This window comes from Mycteria americana, chromosome 7, assembly GCF_035582795.1.
Source record: "Mycteria americana isolate JAX WOST 10 ecotype Jacksonville Zoo and Gardens chromosome 7, USCA_MyAme_1.0, whole genome shotgun sequence".
Taxonomy (NCBI): Eukaryota; Metazoa; Chordata; class Aves; order Ciconiiformes; family Ciconiidae; genus Mycteria; species Mycteria americana.
Window position 1 is genome coordinate 53,129,424 of NC_134371.1, and position 23,823 is coordinate 53,153,246.

The 23,823-nt window shown below is 35.3% G+C and overlaps 1 protein-coding gene across 1 annotated transcript in view; it reads left to right on the top strand.

The window, feature by feature from the left end:
- The window catches only part of SELENOF (selenoprotein F), a 28,802-nt gene that overhangs the window by 2,989 nt on the left and 1,990 nt on the right, over positions 1-23,823 (top strand). Inside the window, exons 2-4 of the mRNA XM_075508455.1 lie at positions 70-237; positions 13,129-13,192; positions 22,305-22,354. Of these exons, the coding sequence (XP_075364570.1) occupies positions 70-237; positions 13,129-13,192; positions 22,305-22,354 (282 nt within the window). The remainder of the gene's footprint in view (positions 1-69; positions 238-13,128; positions 13,193-22,304; positions 22,355-23,823) is intronic.

Consider the following 23,823-nt stretch of genomic DNA (forward strand, 5'->3'; position numbering starts at 1 on the left):
AGCATTTAAAATCTTCCTTTTTTAAACAACTAATTTAATACTAAAATATAACATTGTATTGATTTTCAGATAAGTGTATATGGAGCACAGTTGTCATCAGAAGCTTGCAGAGAGCTGGGCTTCTCAAGTAACTTGCTATGCAGTTCTTGCAACCTTCTTGGACAGTTCAGTCTGAATCAGTTGGATCCGTTCTGCAGGCAATGCTGCCAAGAAGAAGCTCAGCTGGAAACTAGAAAGGTGGGTTTTGGACCAAATCCTTTGTGGAATAATTTAAGACATTATGTTATGCTTATGAAACTTTTCATTTTAAAAATATATGAGAATCTGGATTATAATCTCAAGAGGAAGATGCAACGTTTCTTGATAGTCCCATATACATAGGGTCTAGATCCGCAGGCTCGCCACACTGCTCTAAAATAACATCCCTGTATGAGCAGAGGAATCGTTAGTTCTGTGACAGCTCTTCACTACTGTGAAGTGACTAATGGGAAATTGAAAGATGTATGGGATTTGAAGAGGGCAAAAAAAGATGCGAAGGAGACTGGTGTTCTTGGTCGCAGCTATTGCTTGGTCATTGACCCATAGTGTAACATCCAGGATAGTTCAGTTCAGTCCCTAAGAACAAAAGGCTGGTGCACCCATCAGGTCAACTCCTGAAGTGGCACAAACCTGACAGAAGCAGGGCTAGTCAACTCCATTCTGCAGCAGTGAGAACAGCTAGGTTCTAACATCTAGAAATGTTGGGAATGATCTTGCTCAGAGCCCATGCTGTGCTTCAATCAGTTAGGCTAAGGCAAAACCTTTCCTTTACCTGTAGTAAATAAATATCTGTCTTGCTTAAGATACGTCAGCAAGGAAGAATTTTTACAGAGCTCTTGAAAAGAATACATGCTTTCAAATATGTTGTAATTTAAGAGTATTGTAGAATACGTTGAAGACCAATCAATTATCAGGGAAGTAGAGATTTCAAGAAGAGATGCCGAAATTATTTTTAATAGCTAGGAGATAGCTAAATAACAGACAACATGAAATTAATGAGGAAATCTAGCAGGTTTCTCCTGTCAATTAAATTCAGCATAATATTAAAAAAAAAAGTCTGCTTATAATTTTTAACAAAATCACTGATTACAGTGTTAGGTACAATATATTAAGTATCAAGAAGCAAGTGTTGAGATTTGCAGAGAATTAATGATTAGTAGTTCCTTAATATTGAAAGACTATTAAGATAACAGGTAAGACTGTAAATTGTGCTGTTTCATATATTGACAAAAGAATGCTTGCAGTAATATTTCAGTACAATCCTTATGGGACTTAGATATCTAAGACTTTTTCTTTGCTAGATATATGGGTCTTATAAAGGAAAGTCTGTCTCTGGAAAATGCTCCAGTTCTTTATAAAGGTATGTACATATCTGAACATATACATACACACACAAAAAAGCTGAAAAGTTTCAGAATAAAATCTAATGAAATGTACTAAAAGGGAATGGAAAAATAGGAGAGAGTCTCCAGCTATGCTGTGGTTGTGTACCACAACCAGTAACAGTTGTGGCGGCAGCAGCAAGGCTTCCAGTCCCCACATAAGGAGCAGGTGCTTTTATTTGTTCAGGTAATATTCTTACAGTTTTGCCTCAGCATGCATAAGATGTAGCACAAGAACTTGTAGAGCAGGATAATTTCTATTGTGATTTGTTGGGAAAATAAACTAGAGGAGTTATGTTGCGTTTCTGTCAATGTGACTTCTGAGGAAAAAAAAAATCTGTCTTTATCAATTTATCAGTAATTTACTCAAGGATGTAACTTAGTTTGTGTTGTAAACATTGTATTAATGAAAGTTGGATCAAACAACAGAACTTAAATCAATAGATATCTTTCTAATTATCCTGAATCAGACGTAGATTTCACTGTGTGGATAATCACAGTTTTTGTGTAAGACTAATCAAATGCCATTTTGTGGTCAGGGCCTTACATTGTAAATATTTTTAGTCTCAAAACTTTTTCTATTTTAGTCATGCTGAATGTAGTAGAACCAATAGCATATGGCTGGACGGGATCTCAAGGTTGTTTGACAAATCCCTTCACAGTGAACCAGAATGTTTTATATTCGTAGGAACCAAGAGACTATATTAGAAGTTGGGGTTTTTTTAATCTATTTGTGTTGGTTTTTCATTTTCTGCTTGTGCTTTGTATTAAATATGAACAATTTGCTGCTATAGCACAATTCTATGTACATCTTGATTATTGTTTTATCTTTTCTTACTTCTGTGACATTTTTGAAGAAATTTAATGCAAATGATACTTGAGATTTGGAGCTAGCATGTTAAGTATCAGCTTGGATTGTAGGAGTGATTATGATACTATTTTCCTGCATTTTCATATCCAAGTTCGAATGCAAGCTTTCTGTACTGTGTGTGTGAATAGAAATATTGGATTCTTCTAACATTATGGTTATATGGCTGAGTGTTAAATTATAGCATCGTTTCTAATGTTCTTTTGAATGCTGTTTCAGAAGGTGGAAATGTTTTATACTGCTACCACTGCTTGAAAATGTATATTTTGGATTTGCTAACTTTTTTTTTTTGAACCTTGTACTAAGTAACTTCCCTTGAAGACTAGCCAGGGGAAAATTAGTGTTGGGAGAAATGACCATGAATATTATCTGAACAGATTGTATTCAGAATCATGACATTTTGGATTGACTTGTGTTTTAACATAGTGCTGGTTGTAATAGGTGTCTGTAATTGAGTTTAAGATTTTACGCTTACATAAAAATTAATAATCTAATTTATAGTAGCTTCTTGCTAAAGAAGTATTTTCATGATATGTGTACAGAATTAAAAATCTGAATGCTGCCTTTTGCTATATTTTTTTCCCTTTCCCTAGTTTTTTTCAGGTTACCATAGAAATCTTCTTTCTAATGAAAATTTGATAGTTGAGAGTGAATGGATGTTGAAAGTCTTAAAAGTTTTTTTTTCCTACCCTCTTGCTTGAAGAGTTTTTTAATCTTACTCTAAAAACCTGGATCTGACCTGCATCAGTAAGATGTCTGACTTGCTGATTAGCAGCCTTATATGTTGCTGAGTTCCAGAACAGTGGTGCTCTGGGTTTTGCTAATGCTATGACTACATGCTTGAACATCCTCAAAGTACATGAATCTTTTTTTTTTTTTCTGAACCATGATTCCAGTACATGACCTAGCTTGTTCGTTATGTGAGCAGATATTTGTTCCCATCATGTGACACAGCATGTTGGTAGTCTGTGCTACAAAAAGACTTGCAAACTATTAGAATTCCAGGACAGACTTCAGGATTTTAAGTTAATTCTCCTTGTAAGTATGTGGCAAGTGTTAGAAATGGAGAAAGCAAGAGTTAGTTTATTGCATGACTTGCACCTGAGTTTTAAATGAGAATTTAAAATTAAAGGTAAGGGGATAGCATGTGTATCTGAGAATTTGTATGTATCATTCACTGCTACTTTTCACAAATGATCTGTGAAATATGCCCAGTCCTAAAAATACTTCGTGCTGCATAGCATCAGTGCAACCTCAAATGAGATGTTTACAGATTTCAACTGTTTGATATCCTTGAAAGATGTTTATTAATCCTGGTCTTGTTACTGGTCCAGTATTCTGTGAATTGACATTGCGGAAAATAGCTGTGAGGTACTGTTATACCCAGTATTTGCCTTGCTCTTAACTTCTGCTGACACCTGTTCAGTGAAATATTTTAATTACTTAATAATTGTACTGTGTAAAATTAAAAAATTATTTTGGTTATTTTCACCTCTTCTAGAGATTTTGTATTGACTTTCAGACTAATTCAGAAGCTATCTTAAACAGTATTGCTTTAGACAGCTGCAAGTTTTAAGCCTCAGTCTGTCAGATGCAGAGTACTGCTGGTGTGTAAAACGTAGAAGGATGAAATGGAGGTGAAGCTAACTGTGCGTGAAATTGTAGTAGCAGGAGAGATTGTCCATATTTTGCAGTAGCTGAAAATAGCCGCACTCCATCTGCAGCTTCACTTATGCTGTATGATCATTTCAGACACAGCTATAAGCATATTCCATTAATTGTGTATTATAATCTTAGATTTATCTCAACAATATATGCGTGTCAAAATCCAAATTGATTTTAAGAATCAACTCCGTGATGAAATTTGCAATACATTAAATTTCACAGTTGCACTGTGCAGGATTGCTACAACCCTTAAAAGTCATCAGTATTTCTAAACAGAGCTTTGAAATATATTTTGCTCACTAAGATGTGTTGAACTTCAGCATTTTAAATTTCTCTTGTCAAGTGTTTGTCATGTTGTAACGTTACGGTGTTTGGTGAGTTAGATAATGTGACATCAGGTGTAAGCAAAAGTTGGCCAGGAAGTTTGAGACATGAAAATGGATGGTTTAGATGGCAAGTTGTCATGGGTAGCATCACACATGTCTATCATACACTATTTCTAAATAGTTTGATTCTACTGTAAAACAAGGCAAACATAATGATACAGAAGTCTATATGCATACTTTTAAACTTACATAGAGATTGCTAATAACTGCTCCACCCTACGAATTTAAGCAAAACCATGTAAAATCCTGAGATTTTTAGCAACTTTCCTGTGCACATATTCAGGGTTGTCAAAATAAGGTAAGCTGTCAAAGCATGGTTTAATAATTTATTGGAATATCTGTCCTCTGCGTTGCTAAGACAATGAGAGATTTAAGAGTATTTTTCACCAAACTTGTACTAGATATAACAATAACTAAAATATTTCAGAAACTTGAAATGGATTATTGTGCTGTAAGAGGGGAGGTTTCCAACTTGACGTTCTTCCCACACCAGTGAATATGAAAGTTTCCTTTCATTTTGACATGAAAGTATTGTGAAATATTAACCTGAAATAAATGTGGGCAGCTTAAATAGCTTTGGCTATTACTTTTTCCAAAAAATCTTAAAGCCCATCTTAAGGTTGCTTTACATTCAGATCCTCATTTTACATCCTACCTGAACCTAAAATGATTTTCAGTATTTATGACTGCTGTTTGAAAGTTAATGCAAGTCTATGGACATAACCCCATTAGCTGTAGACAAACAGAATGGATGAGACTTAGAAAATAGTGGTATTTAAGTGACCTTTAAGTATTGGGTTTTTTCTCTATGTTTTGAAAAATGCTGAAAACGGAGAACCAACTAGGGAAAAAATCCTAAGAATGCATACTAAAACACGCTGGAAAATGGTGAGAAAAGTCAAAGCACAGCAGAGGAACCTTTCCTAGAGTTTTATTATGGGTTTCCACTGGCCAGTTGGGTAAGCAGGTCTTCATTGCAGTTGGATTGATCAAAACATGTGGCAGCTAGGCATGTTGCAGGCCTGTTCCCTAGTTGTTACATTGTAACTGGTGCTGCACTTAACCAGGTACTTCGACATTTCGGCAGGAAGATAGTATCATGTTTTGACTGCATCAAGCTGAGATTCTTTTCCTTGCAAGTCCTCAGTACTTGAGTTTGTAGGAAGGCATTTTAAGACATGAATGATTCAGCCTGTTTCAACACTGCAAAACCACAGAAATTCTAGTCTGTTGAAAGTGAAGTCTGGGCTCTGACCCCTTCTTCCACCTCCGCCACCTGTTTCTGCATAGTATCACACAATTTAAGAGAGGCTTTTGTGGGCGAAAAATGCAGAGGTGAGGGACGATATACAAAAGAAGAGTGAATTATACCTATTTAGCCCATGTCATAAGTAGCTGCTAATGTCAGCTTGGTCTATTCTGAAGAAAAGATTACTCAATTTCACTGAAAGGTAAAAAATATGCCTATACAAATTCAGTTTTCTGTAGTCTACCTTATCTGTCAGTCACAACAAAATTGTCAATCAGACCGTCAAACATTATAGGGTAGGAGGTGAGCATGTATGCAGAAACTGTTCCTCAGAATGGGTTATTTTAATTCTAATGGATCATACTTATATTCTCCTTATGATGTAGTTTGACCATAACTTAAAACCAGTTCTTTGAGGAGATTTACTGTTAGACCCCTCCTGGAAATGCAATAAATATTTAGTGTAATATTAGTAATAAACATGTCCACTGCAATTATGACTGTGTGCTACTTTTAATAAAAAAATCAAATTGAAAGCTCTCTTAAAACTCCACCTTTTTACATGTACAGACCTTTTAAATGTGCTGTTATGAATTACAAGGAGGAATAAGGTGACATTTGTTCAGACTTTTTTAAACTAAAAATAGTTTACAAACCTCACAATAATTACTGAAACTAGAATAACTTGAAATGCTTTTAATGCTTTAGGCTACACTCGTGTGACCCAATTTAGTTTCATTTGTCAGGGTTTTTTCTTTTCATTTCACTAATTAAAGTGCTACGCTCAAAAAAATTACTGTTGGCTGCCTGCTTGTTGTGCCAGAGGCTCTTAATATGAATAGTTCTGATGAAGGGGTCTCATCTCTTGGTTTTTAACTCAATGGGTAAAAATAAGAGAACTGCTTAGAATTCATTGACATCTCAGTGGTGTAATGTAACTGTAAGTCATATCAATACCTATATAAATGAATTGGAATTTTAGTTTACTTGTAGCTCTTTCTCAAAAAACCCAACTTTCTCTGTCTTTTGATGTGTTCTATAAAATCCTTTGTCTGCTTCGTAAAAATCAAATTGTGCTTTTACGTAGCTGTACTCCTTACTTCTAACATGCTACATAAAAATGGTTCGTGTTTGTTGTTTTTGCCAAGTGTGACTTTTTAAAATAGCATAATTCAATGACAGCATGTTTTATTTAACACTCAAGTAAATAATCAGAACTCTCTAACTAAGGCTAATATGTCAAATGATCTCCCTTCAAAGTTTGCTTTTAACTAAGAAGTGTCTCATACAGTTCACAGAGGAAAAATTTTATGGGAAATATTGATAGGGAAGCTGAGGAATTGAGATGATTGTGTTCTCTCTAATTGAGAAAGTCTCTTGTCAGAGTAGTGTCACTTCAGAATATTATGCACAGCCATTCTTTGTACTGAAAATGTGCTGAAGTGGATGTCCTTCTCAAGAACTTTACCATGTACACTCTTTCCCTTCCTTCTGTACATGATGTTATCAGCAATGAAGATTAATGTTGACAAACAGTAGTCCTAGATAAGGAAGGTGCAACTAGCTAGTCAATGCCTGAGACAGAAATTTACCATCTTTTGTTTGGATCAGATTCACCAAAGGTTCATCTCTGTCAGATAAACTAAGATAAAATACATTATCTGTCTGTAGTAGGGCAAGCCTTACCTATGGAAGACCTCTTTCTAGTCTTATCAGTGAAAAAGAAAAGGTTAGGGAAATTATAAATGTGGATTTGCTAAATGTGAGTTAAAGGTGTTGATGTGCATCTGTGGTGAATGGAATATGTTTAGCTAATTGTCTGACCTCCTTCATCTGGATAAAATACTGGCATTTGACTCTACATTTGTTGAAACAACTTCAAAAAGGACAAAGTCTCCTAATTACTTAAATGCGCAAAGTCAAATAGTTGACGAGTTCCATTATCAATGTTTTCTTTGCAATTCTAAGATGCTTTCTTTTTTAATAAAAGCACAGATTCTGTAGAATAAAAGAGAAATTCAGGGATTTTACTTCTAGAGGTAAGTAGATGGTTAGATAGCAAAGTTAATCAGACAGTATATTCTAAAATTGGAACTTAAACTGTTAACTTTGTCTACTTTTTAGCTGGCATAATTCTGTTCTCTAGGTCCAAGTGAGAGCCTGTATATAGGAGCCCTTTTTCCGCCACCCTTCTCTATTCCACTCTGCCCCCCACCCACACTCAAACAAGGCATTCATACCACCTAATCCATGCTACAGCTCCAGAGGTCTAAAGTTGATGGTTGCTCACCTTCTGCATTTTCTCTCACCCTTGTTCCAGATTTCTTGCTCACATGACCTTATGCCAAACCATTTCAGAGAGCAAAGTTAACAAAAAAATAGTCTGCCAGGAGGGGAAGTTGTTTTGGGGCTTTTTGGTGGTTGTTGGATTTAAAGAGCAAAAATATTTACATAATATTGCAAGGAGGAGATTGTTTAACACTCAAAATAAAACACTTGGATGGATCACACATTTTCTGTATGTTGAAGATTGTAATAGTAATGCACAACTGTTATGTACACGCAGAATAAAAAAAGTTGAATCTCCTACTCAAAGCAGAACTCAAAGTTCTGAAGATTTCCAAGGATACAGATTCTACAGCCTTTCTTAGTAAATTATTTCAGTGCTTAAACACCCTCATTGTGACTTTCTTTCACCCTTATATTCAGTTGGAATTTCCTTCCCTGCAAATAAATGAGAGCTTAGATTCTGCTTCAACTTTGTTCAGAGGAATTTGCCTGCAATACATAGCACTAATCACAGGAATAGCACTAATTCAAATAACTGGTTTTTGACTGTTTGATTCTTTGTTTCCAAACTCTTAGAGTTAGGCATTTCCCTTCACAGGATAATGAGTTTGAATGGGAGCAGTTTCTTTGTTGCTAAATTTACTGGTGACATCAGTTCTGAATGATGTGTCTACGTAGCAATGACTTTATTGGCTTTCTGCATTACAGAACAGTAATTCATAATGTTCCTGGCAGTGAGGCTTTCTGATGGCTCTCTGTTAACCCACAGATTCTTGCTCATTTTCTGTCTCCGAGGAAGGGGAAAACTAGAGTGACTTTGAATACTTCTAACTGTCAATACAAATACCTTGCATTCTCTACCCCGAAGAAGAGAAAATATTTTATAGTTTATATCTCAGTGTATATTCCTTTATTTTAACTAATCTAGTTTTCTAGTAAAAGTAACAAATTAATTGGTAGTTATATGAGTTTAGGAAAGAGCAGAAGAAACTTGCACCAAAATCTCTTTTCTTTGTGACTTCATTTCTCAGAAGAACAAATATCGATTATTAACTTGTTGTTTTGCTTCTGAGGTGTGTGGGACACAGTAAAAATTGATTTGCATGCCTTTCAAAAAAGAGATCATGCACTCTATTTTAAAACAATACCAGTTTGCACATACCAAGCAACTTTGGCCAATAAGAATAATAATATCCATATTTTTCCTGACTTTGCTTTGAAGTAAAACAATAGTATAAGTTAATAGGGCATGAGGAGGTTTCTTTGAAAGTTCTGCTTATATAGTAATATGAAATCAAAATTACAGTGAATTTGATAAAAACAAAAATTGTTTGCATTGGAAAGAGATTACTTGTTGGTAAATATTTAGTGGAAGATTGTCTTGTATCTGAGGCAAGTGAAAATTCCGGAGTTTTAACACTAGTTGTAAGTTGTGTTTTACTGCTTGTTCTCAGAGCTTAACTTTGTTTTTTAAACTGATAGTAGGAGAGGAAAAGATGCAGATATTGGAGAGAATCCAGGTACCATAAGATAGCTATTTACCATTGTGTGGCTTTATTTTAACAGCCTGTTTCATTGTGTGTTTTGAGACATGATGGTACTATAATTTTTTCCAGCTGATTGCAAACAGCTGTACAAATCCAGTTTGAGTGACACTTGTAACCTGTGCAGGGTCAGGCTTAGTCAGTAGTTAGAAGAAACCAGTGTGCAGAGTATAGGTCCTATAGAAGTAAAATTAGGGATAATTTATTGTATTTTACAAAACTGTTTTTGTCACCTTTGATCTAACACCATTTTATTGTGATCAAGGAGCAATCTGATAAGTACCATTTTTCCAGTTCGGTTTGATCTGAATTCCTGTTTGGTTGTAAACACTAACAGTTATATAGCAGCTTCATAGCGGGAATGTAACTTTTTTTTCTGGATTTTTCACCATGAATAAGTGTGATAACAATACTGTATCTATTTATAAATGAAGCACTGCTGGAATTCTGTCTTGCAGAAATTACTTCAATTCCCTTCCTGATAACAGGTGAAATGTTTTCTTTCACCTGTTAAGGTTCCTTGTTTTTAATTGCTGGAACAATTATTTTTACAATACCTATTTTTATCTAACACTATTCTTATGTAAATGGTGGTTTATTCTAATTACCACTTTCCTTCATCATTAAAGCAGACATGACTGATAGTGTGGTTTTCCTCCTCTCAGTTGTAAAGAGCCGTCTTCATTACATCAGTGTGAACTGTTACAAGACATTCACGTGCTTACAAAAAGCTTTTGAATGAAATTTAGCTCAAGTTGATTCTTTATAAAAGAGGAGGGAAAAGTTCAGATTTTGTCACAGTAGCCTTAGAAAGCATACTGTTAGAAGGCTTTAAAAAAAGCTAAGTTATTTTTATAGATGCAGACATGAATCAGCCCTGAAATCATAACAGCACTTGTTTTGGATGTTAAAATGGACACTAGTAATAGTTTAGAGAGTCTTTATTTCATTGCTTGTAGTACTAAACTCACTTTCATGAGCACTAAAACAAGTGAAGCATTATGTTAAAATGAACTAACTTATGAGTTAAGTATTGTGTAATGAACTGACTCGTCATGTTTGTATGCCTCCACACTGAGTGATACATGTCATTCTTAGTAATACTTGAACACAGTAAATGCCTTCACAAGGAAGTTTGGAGGACATCTGCTCTGGACATGATGGGATGGTAGCAGCAGTAGATATTAACAAGTATGCTTTTGTTGTGGGCTAAGCGATGGAAATAAACCTGTGTTTCTTGCAAAAGACACCTTTGTTTAGAGTTATAAATGAAGCCAATTGATTTTTCTTTTTTTCTTGTCTAGCCATCTAGAGAGCAGCTGTTTGTCCCAGCATGAATCTGAACTTTTTTGTACCAGCACAGTTGGCCTTCAATTACCGTGGAGTTATAAGCTCAAAATATAGGCATCAACGATTGAGCTGTTTTCTTTGTTAAGCTTTACTTCTATCAGATATTGGCTAGGAGTTACAAATTTGGAGTAGTTTGTAGTAACAAGATGTCTTTCGTACTTTAGATTACTACAGTGATTTTGTTCCGTAGAAGTCCTTGTGTGAAAGGGAGAAATAAACTGTAAGAATTATTTGCAGTAATGAGAATTGAAAAATGCTTATTTCACTGTTGTCCTAAGTTTGGGCATGCTTAGTTCTTTATACACAGATATAAAATAATTAGTTAATTAGATAGAAAAAGGCTATTTATTCCTTTGTCTGCTTCTTTATACTAAGTTCTTGATAGAAAAATGCGGATAACTGTCAGTATCAGAGAACCAGTATAAATGTTCAGTGTATTAGCGAGTGTGCAAACTAATATCTAAATCTAGGATTACTGATATAATTGTCATTGAATGTTTTTTTAAAGAATAATGAATAGAGACAAGGTAACTGAAGTTTATAATCTCAGTATTCCATGTTTCCTCCATCTTTGTAATTATTTTATGTTGTAAGTCCAGAGGAAATTTAATTATGCAAGCTAGTATCTGAGCTGTTTATCAGTGCCTTTTTTAATTAAAATCTTTATTTGGGCGGTGAAAAAAAGCTTTAAAAAATCTGGTATTTTTAATCTCTAGACTATTGTTTCATAGCAGTTCTGGGTTTTAACAGTCAAATCTTAGTTTTTATCTTAAATCTAATGTCTAGTTGAAAATGTAAATATAGTTAAGCACATTTCTGAGATGCTGTTCTGAACAGATAATGCAACGTAACATTTTTAGTTCTCTTTCCTGTGGAAGTAATGATTACTGATTAGTTCACGTCAGGAAAGTTGTAATTTCCCTGCAAATGATTAGAGTATTTCTTATGTTCTAATTCATAGTATTTAGGCAAATATTGAGTTGGACGTGAATTCAGAAGATTCATATTCTGAAATTAAGATGTATTCCTGGCTGTCCATAATGCCTATGTAGATAGGTGACGAGTAGATAAGTGTTAATAAAATTGTCTTTGAGACTTCTGTCGTGTTGTGTGTGGTTTGCTTTTATGACTTGTCACTCCTTTTTCAGAGGGGTTAGTACTCAGTAAATTTCATAGTGAAAGCTTATTTTTAATTACATGTTTTCACAGTTCATATTCTAAGTGAAATGTGAATTTACTTTGTTTCAGGAAGGTTATATTTTTCCATGTCCTGACTTGCATATTTGTTATGAAAGCACTGTCTAAAAGAAAATGAAAGCAGAGGTCTTAATTGTTTGTAGAAGGTAATGAAATGAATTAAAAAATTTTAACTGAAGCTTATTCTTCAGTCAGCATCCCTATAAACAGTGGGGTTTCAGGGTTAGAAGGACATGATTTGGTATACAGTATTGACAACTATGTGTAAGATTAAAATGCCTAACTTTACAGTATGAAGCTCTATTTTAGTAGCCGGAAAAATCTGTTGTTAATTTATATTTAAGATTCAGCAAACTATAGAATCAATTGCATGTCGCAAAAAAAAAAAAAAAAAAAAAAAAACAACAAAAAAAGTTTAAAAACATGACAGTATACAAGATCAATAGGTTTTTAAATTACTGTTTAGATACTACATAAAATTGAAATGAACTTATACTTTGCTTTAAGAACATTGAATCTGAGTATCTTGTATAGCTGACAGAAGTGATTGACATCTAAGTGCAAGCATCAAAGTTAGCCCAGCCTGTGTATATTACTTCAGCTAAGGCCTGTTAATGTGATCTGTCCTCTTTCTGCAATCACAATTAACTACAATAAACTACTAATAGTTAGCTCAAATGAGAAGTCTAAAGTCACTGTCTTATCTTTATAATAAACAGTATTTCACTGTCCAAGTTAGGTTTAAAACGGAAACTAAAATCTTGCTTGATGAGACTTTCTTGGCATCTTTGGGGAGGAAGAAATAGTTTTCCTATTACTAGTCCATAATTCCCATTGTAACATGTCCGATTGCATTTTTTTTTTAAATGAAGCTTTGCTTAAAGCAACAGTATATCTCAAGTGATCTTTTTTCTGTTTTTACATTTTTAATATAATGAATGGAAATTATCATGTATCTTGAGTGAACAGTCAGTTGTTGCATAAATCAGAGACAGGTCTGGAATTGTGGTTCTATTTGGGATCTTACTGGTCTGTAGTTACCATCAACACAATAGCATATTGTCTTCTCAAAGAAAAATAGTTCAACAGATAACACACTATAAGTAAACTGGTAATTTAGATTCTCGATGTCATTGACAGCTTCTGTTTATTATTACAGCTTTATGCAGGAGCTGTCCTAGAGGTATGTGGATGAAAATTGGGAAGGTTCCCTCAAGTCCAGGGTAAGTAAAACCACTACTGTTCTTTGAAATATGAAATACCGTCACAGCTGAATGACAAAATGTGCTTTTAAGTAGTACTACAAGTAGTCATAAATTTCATATATTATATCAGGAAAGTTGTATTGACCTGAGACTCATGGAACTGGTCTCCAGTAATTGATAGATGAAATTATATTGTGTACTTGTGGAACTACTTTCTTTTCACAGATCCTGCAGTATAATTGTTTTGTCAGTGGGTAATGACAGTCAACTAAAGTGAATGGAATACAGTAGTGTACAAGGAAAATCAGTACTATGAGTGTGTGGTGGGAGGAAGCTGCAGGAAAAAGTCTGTGAGAAATTTCAAACTGGAATTTTCTTATAAATGGGGGAAGAGCTTAGGTGATAGCAGTACTTTTGGGGTTTGGGTTTGTGAGGGTTTTTTGTTTGTTTTGGGTTTTTTTTCCCCTGTAATGAAGATCCTAATACTGTACTCTGGACATAGTTGAACATAGAGAAGAAAGACTAATCTAGCTTTAGACATAAAAGTGCACAAACAGCACGTCTCCATCTACCATGGCCAGTATTAATACCTCCCTGTTTGAAGGCTGACTGACAAACAAGTAAAAAAAAAAAAAAGGGCTTTAAAACAGGTTAAAATTAACAGAAGTTATGCTGCTTTAGACCCTCTTCTGCCACCTCTACCCACACACAGTTCAGTTAATTGACTGCAAGACCAGAGCAAAGCTATTTTCTCTTTCCCACTGTTTAAAATGCCAAAACAAGAATTGTTTAAATGCCTTGTCCTACTACAGGGGCGTGAGGAGATTAACTTTGTGAGCACAGGAGTCCATATTCTCTCCATGAGCATTCAAATTTAGCAAACATAAAAACATTCCCAACTGTTGTTGCCCATTCACTCAGCTTCTTTATGGTTGTGAATTTGTAACAGTTAAGTATTCTTTTGAGCTATAGGTTTGAAGAAAAAGGTCAGCCTGTTAGCCTGACTCCAGCCTGCATTATGTCCTCAGTTATCTTCATGTGTAGGTCCTAAAAGGGAACGGCCCTCAACTTCTGCTGTGCTGCGCACACCATGAAACATGTCCAGAAGCTTACAGTACAAAAGGAAAAACTTGAAGATTTTTAAAGATTTTTTTCCTTTCAATCCTTGGTTATCTAAACCTGCTCAAAGGTTTACATTCCATTAATCATATAGCTTGCTTTTTAAAATAACTGAATAAATTTCAGTGGTTTTTCAGTAGGTTCTCTGTTTTGACTACCAGTTCTTCTTTGGTACAGTAAGAAGAAAAAAAAGGGCTGAGTAGTGCACTTAAAGATGTCTTTTGCCTTTTCATCACCAATTTCTGCAGTTACCCAATCTAAATTTATCTTGACCAAATTTACTGCTAGGGTATTAGAACAGGTTGGAAGATGGGATAAATTTTAAGAGCATATTTAGAAATTTTAAAAAGGAGTAGAATATATTTTTCCAGCTGGTATTTATTCTCACATTAGTATTAATCTCAGAACACTTTTACTTGGATTTTCCATTTGATTTTAACTTCTACCAGAAACAGTACTTAATGTCTCCATCTTAAGACATTAACATTCAAGAAGTGTGTTTATTTCAACTTGTCGCTTGGATGTTTGCTATGGAAGTTAGGTTGCCTGAAGGTCGTGCTGCTGCTTTTGAAGCACTGTCTTTGTAAGCTTCATTGAACTATGTATCCTGTCATTGACAATGTCTTATTGCAAATAACTGATTCCTTTCGATAGCTTCTGCTAGGATTTTGTTGGGGTTTTTTTTGCAGAATATACACAAAATGGCACCACTGATTGCAGGACTGTGTATATATTAGAATTACTTGGATTAGTGTATGTTACTTCTGTATCTGACCGTGAAGTCTTTACCTTTAAGTACCTGTGTAAACTGTTTTGTTGCTTGGCTTGCTCCCAGAGACTTGATTTGTCATGGGCTACTTCTGGATTATATTTTATTTGGCCAGAGGATGAACAGTGTTTTTTTTATAATGAGATTCACATCTTAAAATAGTTAAGGATTAAAATCTGTGGAATTAATAAAGGTTTGTAAAAGTTACACAGTAAGGAAGTTACACAGTTGGAAAAACCTGTGTGTTGCTTGTGGTTACTAAATGCAATATTCTATGGTCTTTCTGTATCAAAATTTCTGTCAAAATGACTGGTTATATAATTTTTAGCTACAAATAGTTGCTGAATACACCTGTGTGCCTGAAATGTGAGAATCATTACATATGAAATATATTTATAGATACTGGGAAAGCAAAGAAGTGACAAGCGATGAAAAAAATCTAGTCCTTAGCAAGAGGATGAAAAAAATCTAGTCCTCTCAAGATTATCTCAATCTTAAACTGAATGTAATTCTTTGTAATATCATAACAAACTACTAAATTATTTTGTGAATATGGCCAAGGATGTCTATTATGTTTTTCAAATACAGCTTCTTGTGATAAGTCAGGTAACAGACCACATTTCTGTAAGTCTTTTTAAGTTCAGTACTGAAGTACTTTTCCTGCTAAGTTTCCCTTTAAAATTAATTTGCTCCATTATAAATGCTATACTGAAAAATTAATTCCTATACTACATATATTTTGAAATTGTTCTGTATAAAACTGTTCTTAAATATTTAGCATTTAAAAGCACTTCATCAAAGTAGAACACTGAAAATGTAAGTGACAAGATTCATAGATGAAGCAGTATCTTATTATACCAGGTAACAGAAAATGTGACAGTTTTTGGCTGACATCCATAAAACTAACGCTCTGAAATAGAATAATAAATTAGCTGGGTCAGTGATTAATCTAGCATATTTGTTTTAAGTTGACTTCAGTGGCAGCCGTGTTCTGCTCATGATGAGACAGGAGATCATGGTGCCTAGACTCCTACGTTCTTTCCAGTTTCTTTAACAAAAACTGAATTAGGCTGGGTTTTTTCATTGAACATTTGTTTCATATTTCTCTGCATTCTTTTTGTTCATCAATAGAATAACTCTCACCTCTCCCTGTGTGACTCTCTTAGTTAAGAAGTGGACATGTTCCCAGTAAATCTGTTACAGAAACAGGGTCCTTAATCCTTGAACTCATGCAGTATGCAACTACATTAGATCCTCTGACTTCAGAGTCAGTAAGCACTCTATTATATTGCCCAAGTTCTGTAAGTGTGAGGAGGATTCTTTTAGCTACTAAAACGTCATTTGTTATGGGATTGTACTTTTAGGTAAGACTGCTTATTTCCTGGTTATTTTAATCTGTAATTCTTAAATACTGGTGAAAGAAAGTTAGAAAGTTATATTAACCTTAAATCTTGCATTGGTAGAAATCTTAGTAAAACTCTTACTAAGAAATGTAGGATATTGTAGTGGGAGACATGCATCATTTTATCATATTTTGTAAACAGATGATATACAAACTAAAACAATACTTCCCTTCAGATTTAGAAATGTCTCTTGCCCTACTGCTTCTACAAAATACCCTGTCTTTGTGGCTTTTGTGAAGTTTTTTCAGGCTTGATTGGAGCTCTGTCTTGGATTTGCTTTTGAAAGCGTGTGGTGCTTTGTTATAACATCATGAACAAGCTGCATTGTAACTTGATTAATAGACTACAAATAGTAGTTATTGATGTGCCATATGAATTCTTAAATTTAAATTCTTATCTCAAACTGAGGTCCCCAAAAGGTAAAGAGCTATAGCCATTAAAATGTAAATGAGTGCCTGATGTCTGCTGTAGTTCTGTCTTTTTGCTAGGCCCTCATGGTATCTTTTGAAGCAGGCTCATGCAATCTTCAAAACTGCAGAGCACGTATTTGTCCCCAAAACAAATTATTAAAGAGTCTGAGGAAAGAAATTAATGCTTTTTTGGTTTGCCTGTATTCCCAGTGATTTACACATTCACGTTTTTAGCAAATATTGCCAGTTGTCTTAGTAATGCTTGGATATGTGACGTAATTAAATGTTGTGTTTTCCTGTCTTCATAAAATATCACTCTGCTGCTCTACCTTTTCGTTTGGTTCCTTTTCTTCTCCATAGGTTTAACATTTGATAATTAACAATGCCTCAATAAAACCATTGTTTTATTTGAGTTCATTTCAGGTATGAAATGGTCAAGTCCATAGTATGGTCAAGTCCTTTTTGCTTTTTTTATGTACGAGTCTGTGACATTCTGCACAAACTTGCATTTCCAGTAATTTTGTTTTACTTTCAAACTGCTTGTGTCTAATAATTCAGGGCCAAGTTAAGCAAACTACCCGTTAGATCATTGGTTTATGCTAAGTAATATTACATTTGCTTTCTGTATGTTGAAATTAACTCAGAACATTTATTTATAGATAGTCTTAGATGTACTTTAATCATCCTCTTGTGTGTTAGTATTAGATCACTTCAGTTAATAACACATTTTGTATACATTTAGTCTTTCTTATTTTTGAGTTTTAAAAATCAATTGAGCTGCATGAAGTACCATGCTACTGTTTGATAAAATGTCTTTTGAAAGATGGTAATAACTCATGTGCTTCCTGTTGCTAATTCAATGGGTGAAACATTTAAATGCATCACAAAGACTTTAAATATTTCTCTAAAAATAGATCATCCTTTATGCTGATTTTGAATCATTCCTCCTTATTCATGAATGATAATGGAAGCATTCCTTTCTGATGTTGCTCTTGGAGCACTAACAATTCTTTGCCCTGATCACGTAATAGGCTCTTTTGGTGTAATACTGAGGGACAGGCGGGGTAGTCACCTCCATAAAAAAAGTATGCTGCTGCTTTTCAGTGCACAATCAGCATTTTTGATCAGACTTATCTGTAATATGAAGCTGTGTATCTCTACACAGCATCAAGAGTTTAGAAGAAGCTAAAGGGTTCTGTTTACTAGAAAAATAGCATAAACTGAGAAGGGTATGTCTAGCTTAAAAAGTTGGATGAATCCCCATGGGCATACGTAGTCCTCATAAGTGTTACAACAGTAAGCAACGGAATAAATCTAAACTAAAAGCACAGCTTTTAAATAACAAAAGGATTAGAAGTTTGAACAAGTGGACTTTCCCATTACTGACAGATACTTAATCACATTAGATTCTTGCTGGAAGACATGCTTGTAGCTTACCAGGAGGAAAAATTGTGCAGTAAAAATTTATTGCTGACCTTGTGCTGAAGATTTGACTAGTTCTGACTTGTGCTTTTCTGCCATTAAAAAACCTTACTGTCTCTATTATATCAGTTTCAGATTTTAATCTCCTCCAGGCCTTTCTGATTTGAGGCCATTATAATCCTTCTGATGCATGTAGAGACAGACAAGGTTAAAAATGCTTGTCTGTGTGCATAGTTGTTTGAAAACTAGTGTGAGATTTTACTGCCATTGTGTATTGGCTCTCATTCAAGTACTAAGAGATAAGTTTAATTTTTTCTCAACATAATTTTGTATTTTTTCAGTTACAGACCAAGCAGGAGATGTTTGCTCCTAAAGCAGGAATCTAAACAATGTGAATATTCCTGAATGTAGATATCCTTGGTAGTCTGGGTCATGCCCTTAACATATAACAGTAGGTAGTCAACTGTGTTTACAAAGAAGTTATGCCTAGCATATAGACCTGCAACTCTGCACGGAGGGATGTGGCGTCATGTCCCTTTTGGGTTAGGAAGTTTTCTTATGGTGTGTCCTACTGTACCTCAGAATAGCGCAGGAGTGTACATGCATATACGTAGACTTGCTGTTTGGGCATGAGTGATTCTTAGATTCCTTAGTAATCTCCACTTGGTACTCTAGGCTTTAATTCCAACAGACTAGTTTTCGCAGACTTTCTCAAAGCAAAGAGGCATTATATATCAAAACAAAGTGACATGATAACGATAGCAGTGAGTTTCGTCCACTCTACTGTGTTCATAGGCAGAGGCTGTTCTTAGGTCTTTAAAAGGACTGTTCGATATTACCTGTCTCTGCAAAACAGTTTGGTGCTGGGCAGGCTTTAAAATGCTCATGCACACCTGATCCTTTTCTCTGACCTTTTAGTTGTAGTTGATTGCGTGGCAATCAAGTCTGCTCTGTAGGCTCACCTCAGGGTTGCCTTCAAACAGAAGGCATATGCTTTGGTATTGCACATCTTCTTATAAGAGCATAAGGTGAAGTGATTTTCTTAACGTTATGTGAAAGGACAGTTGCAAAGCTGGCAGTAGAACAGCTCTGACTTCTAGTCCGGTGTTTAATTCACCAGAACAGTCTCATGGCACCAAGCTCAGAGTTCATCTTACGGAAGTCAAAGTGGAAAATTCCTTGCTAACCCATGGTTGGATTATATAAATGCTTGTTTCTCTGCAGTGTGTAACTTATAATGCTGCTACAAGGAAAGGAAAAAGGGGAAATAGCTAGCATTTTAGTAGTCAACATGAAACTACTAAATAGTGGTGTAAAGATGTGCAAGTAGCCTTCAGACATAGGATCATAGGAGGCAACAGTGTTGATGTCAGGGTATAGAGGGGAAACTGTTGGGGCAGTGCTGAAGAACTGTTGGACCATGTGCACCACATCACATGATAAGGAAGCAGCCACCTGCCCCAAAATGTGCATTGTAGCTGCATCTGACTTCCTAACCCCATCAATTCCATTCAAAGGCTGTTTATTCAATTTAGGGCATGGTTTTGTGAAAAGAAAAAAAAAGTGTTTGATGGGATAATCTGTGTTTTTAATGCATGTCAGTAGATTAGTTTCTCAGTTTAGCTTCCAAAATTGAGAATATACAAATTAACTTATTTGTACAGTGAATGTTTTTCTTTGTTGCGTTGCAGATTCAAGTGACTAATGCAGAAAGTCACTATGATCAGCATTAGAAATAAATATGCCATTAACAGAAACCGATTTTGTTCCAGCTGTCTAAAATTTCAGGAAAAATGTTCTGTAGTGCTTCAGCTTTCAGAAGATTTAGACATTTGACATTGAGACAAGTGTGTAATAGCTACTTTTAAAGTGACAAAATGTAATACTGCCTATAGAATACTTTCTTCTTCCACCTAATTGTTCCCATTTTATGTGAGCTTGTTCAGTCCAACACTGCAGCCAGAGAACAGCCAGTCATGTCCAAATGAGCTTTCATCTGTCACTCAAGTAAGAAATCCTCACACCTGTTACAAGCTTAAAGTGCTGTAACCTGAGTTAACCCCCAAAGGCTATTCTTTAATACAGTGGAGTTCCACAGTTCAGATATGCTTCTGAAACTTTATCCATTTTACGATGCTCTTACAGTTTTTCTTTAAGTTTTGCAATTAAAGTTATCCACTGTACTGACTGCTTCTTACAACCTCCTTTTCATATAAAGCTCTAGAGACTGATTTCAGCTTTAGGTTTAAATTGAAAAAAATGTGGAAAAATTCCCCATTAAATAGTTCAACATGCTGTGGACTTAAAGAATAAGAAATATCTTTGCCACTTTTTTGCATGTTACTGTTGATGACAGCCAAGACAACTAACAGGTCAAAGGACATGGGAAACACTGAAGTTGAAAATTATGTCTTTTGAGTTTAAATCAGAATTGAACTGCAGTATGTGAGCAAGTACTGGTTATTTAGTGCTATTTGAAATTGTTATACAAGTACAGCTTGCAATATGACATTAGTGTACTATAGAAAGAACAAAAACAAGCTTTATTTTCTTCTTCAGGGATCTAGTATATCTGTCAGGTCATTTGGCCATTGGTATTTTTTCAACTTCTTTATACTGTGTAGTGGTTGGTGCAGCAGGCAGAGTATATGGTTTTGATGTGTACTGAGAGCACAGTGGAAGAGGGAAGAAATAAATGCCACTCCGTATATACATACTGAGAAAGTGTTAAGGTAGCTGTCTACAGTAATGTAAAAATAGGTATAAAGATGCCAGGGGGCATCTTTACAATTACTGAGGAAAGCACTACACTTCGTGAAGCAGTATGAAACAGTAGTCCTGAGGTTGCGCTCATCTCCATGCACCAGCTGGATGCACTGCAATTTGTGAGAGATTGATTGTTGTCTAACCTTGAAAAAGCAGCTTTAACATGCAGCTAGTACCTTTGTAAGAGTCAATCCGTACTGGCAGGGTTCATCCTTGGGGAGGCTCTGCTGACATACTACAGGAGTGTCCTGAATTCACTTAATAGCAGTACAGATACTAAATTCAGCCTTTAGAATAACCTGAATGTAAGAAGGAGGAATGAAGACTATGCTATTTTCTGAATAAATTTTAAGTACTTCTAAAACTCAGACATGCATTAGGCTAAAGTGTTTGGAAGTAGGGGATTATGCTCACACTTTGTCCTGAAATAATTCATATCGTCTTTTCTTTTTAAGGTTAACGTTAACACAAGGCCTGGGTTGTGCTATAGGAGGAGTATGCTGCTGTTAAGGCTTGCTGTTTGCTGACTAGTGCTTCAAGCAAAGAATTGTTCATTAGTAGCCCACCTCAGACCTGCACTTCTCTCCATGTAGCTACATGACAGGCCATAGAGTCCATCTTAAAGCTGATTGCCTTTAGGAGTGTCAAGAGAAGAGGAGATACCAGCTTCTCTCTTGTTTTCTGTTCTTGTTTTCTTGCTGGTTTTCAACATGTAATCTCAGATACCTCTGCAAGACAAGATTGTCCGTCTTGTTTGCAAGAACAACACCTCTATGCACAGTTTCCTCTGTGCCCTTTCACCCGCACTGCTGCAGCTTTGTGGAGTGTGCTGATGGGATGTGTGTTGTATTTAGCCTCTCTCACAAAGCTTATCTTCAGCCTGATTTTGATCGCTGTAATGCTTTTCCTCACATTTGCGTATCGCAGCAGCATATGGGCCAGTCTACTGAAGACTGTCAGTTGTACCTGCAGATAAATTGATTTAGACAATTGCACTAGTGTTTGAGGAAAATCCAATCAGATCCGAAGCTTGTTTGGAATACTAGCAAAAATAGGGTGTTCCTTAGGCATAATAATATTATTCATTTTGTGAGGCTATTAAGAATTTTAACATTAAAATACCTTCTAAAGCATGATTCCAAAGTAAGTAATTCAGGGAATACTACCTTGAATGTAAATCTACTTTATGCAAGTGCAGAAGAGTTTGATTATGTTGTTGGTTTTTTTTCTCCAAACCATAGCTTTTGTCAGGAGTGATAAGCCAAAACTCTTCAGGGGACTGCAAATCAAGGTGAGTAGTAACCTAACTTGTTTTATCTGGTATAGTAGGAAGAATTAAGCTTGGTGGACACAGTCCTTCTGTGGATTGTTCCTTATTTGCTGATCAAGTAATCCTTTAGCAGAGGACGTATATTTTTGTTGCCAGTATAAATCTTTACAAGTTCCTGCTGCTAATATTAATTGGGTTATTGTTCAGTAACTGTTTGATACCAGTTCTTTGTTGTTGGGGTTTTGGGTTTTTGTTGTTGTTGCTTGTTTGTTTTTAATCTATAAAATATGCTGGAACCCATAATTAATGGCAGATGGGAAAAGAATGTGAGGAATGCTTGCATTCTGTCCTTACTCTGTGGATGTCTTGGATTTACTCAAGCTTATTTTGCCATAGTTTCCTTTTCTCCTGTTCTGTTCTCCCCTCATTTTCTGATGGAGCTGCCATTTCCAAACATTCAGTAATTCTTAGATTTTTCTCCTCCCTTTCAGAATTTCATTGCTGCATTCTATGATTCTATTTTTCTTTATAGTCTTCAAACATCCAGCTTTATAGAAATGCATATACTGAATGGTGTTTCTTATGACTTGCATATATGCAAAGCTGCATAAGCTGCACTGCCTTAAGCTCAAACAATTCTTTGGTTTCAAGATCTAGTGTAAGACTTCACCTTCCTCTTAAAATCCTGTGTGAACTTCCAGCATACTTCACAGATATACATCTTGATTCTCACATCTTGTGCTCCCATCTCTATTCACCAAATGGCACCATCTGGAATCACTTCATAGTTGTGCATGGCTGCAACAAGTGATTTGTCTTCTCAGCAGCAGATTCCATCTAAAATAGATTTCCTCTGTCTGTCTCATGCATTCATGTCTCTGTGTCCTCCAGTTTCTTTCAAAAGCTTTCTCCTGCACATCTGACTGTTTCATTTTTATTTTAAACTTTGTAGCTGTATTGAACATCAAAGCAGTCTAGACTAGAATTGGTACGGAGCACTACCAGCAAAAAATTTAGTGCAAATGGATTTGGTATTTATTTTACAAGACTTTTGGAAAACAGATTAGAGATTCCACTAGCTCCGTTAAGTAAAACCAACTAGGTTAGCTCAGGGTAAAGTAAAATACTCCTGGGGAAATCTTTCCATAAACTTAAATGGTTAGAGCCTTCTAATACTGTTAAAAGCTTTTATTTGCATTACATATTTTGTGACTTAGTGAGTCTTCAGAAGCATTAAAGTATTATGTTACCAGGAAAGCCTAGTAGGCACGGATACAGAACAGCAGGAAAGAATGTGATTACATTAGAAATCGATAGTAGAACTTCGAGCTGTTAAAGTGGCCAGAAATTTCTAAAATGGTGAAAAGGCTATTGATTATACAAGAAAAATCATTCAGCTGCTTGATTCAAAAATCCAACTTTGGTAATTTAAAACAGGTGAAATAGAATAAGAATACCATCTTTCAAAGCTGGGCTTATGGCACTGCTCC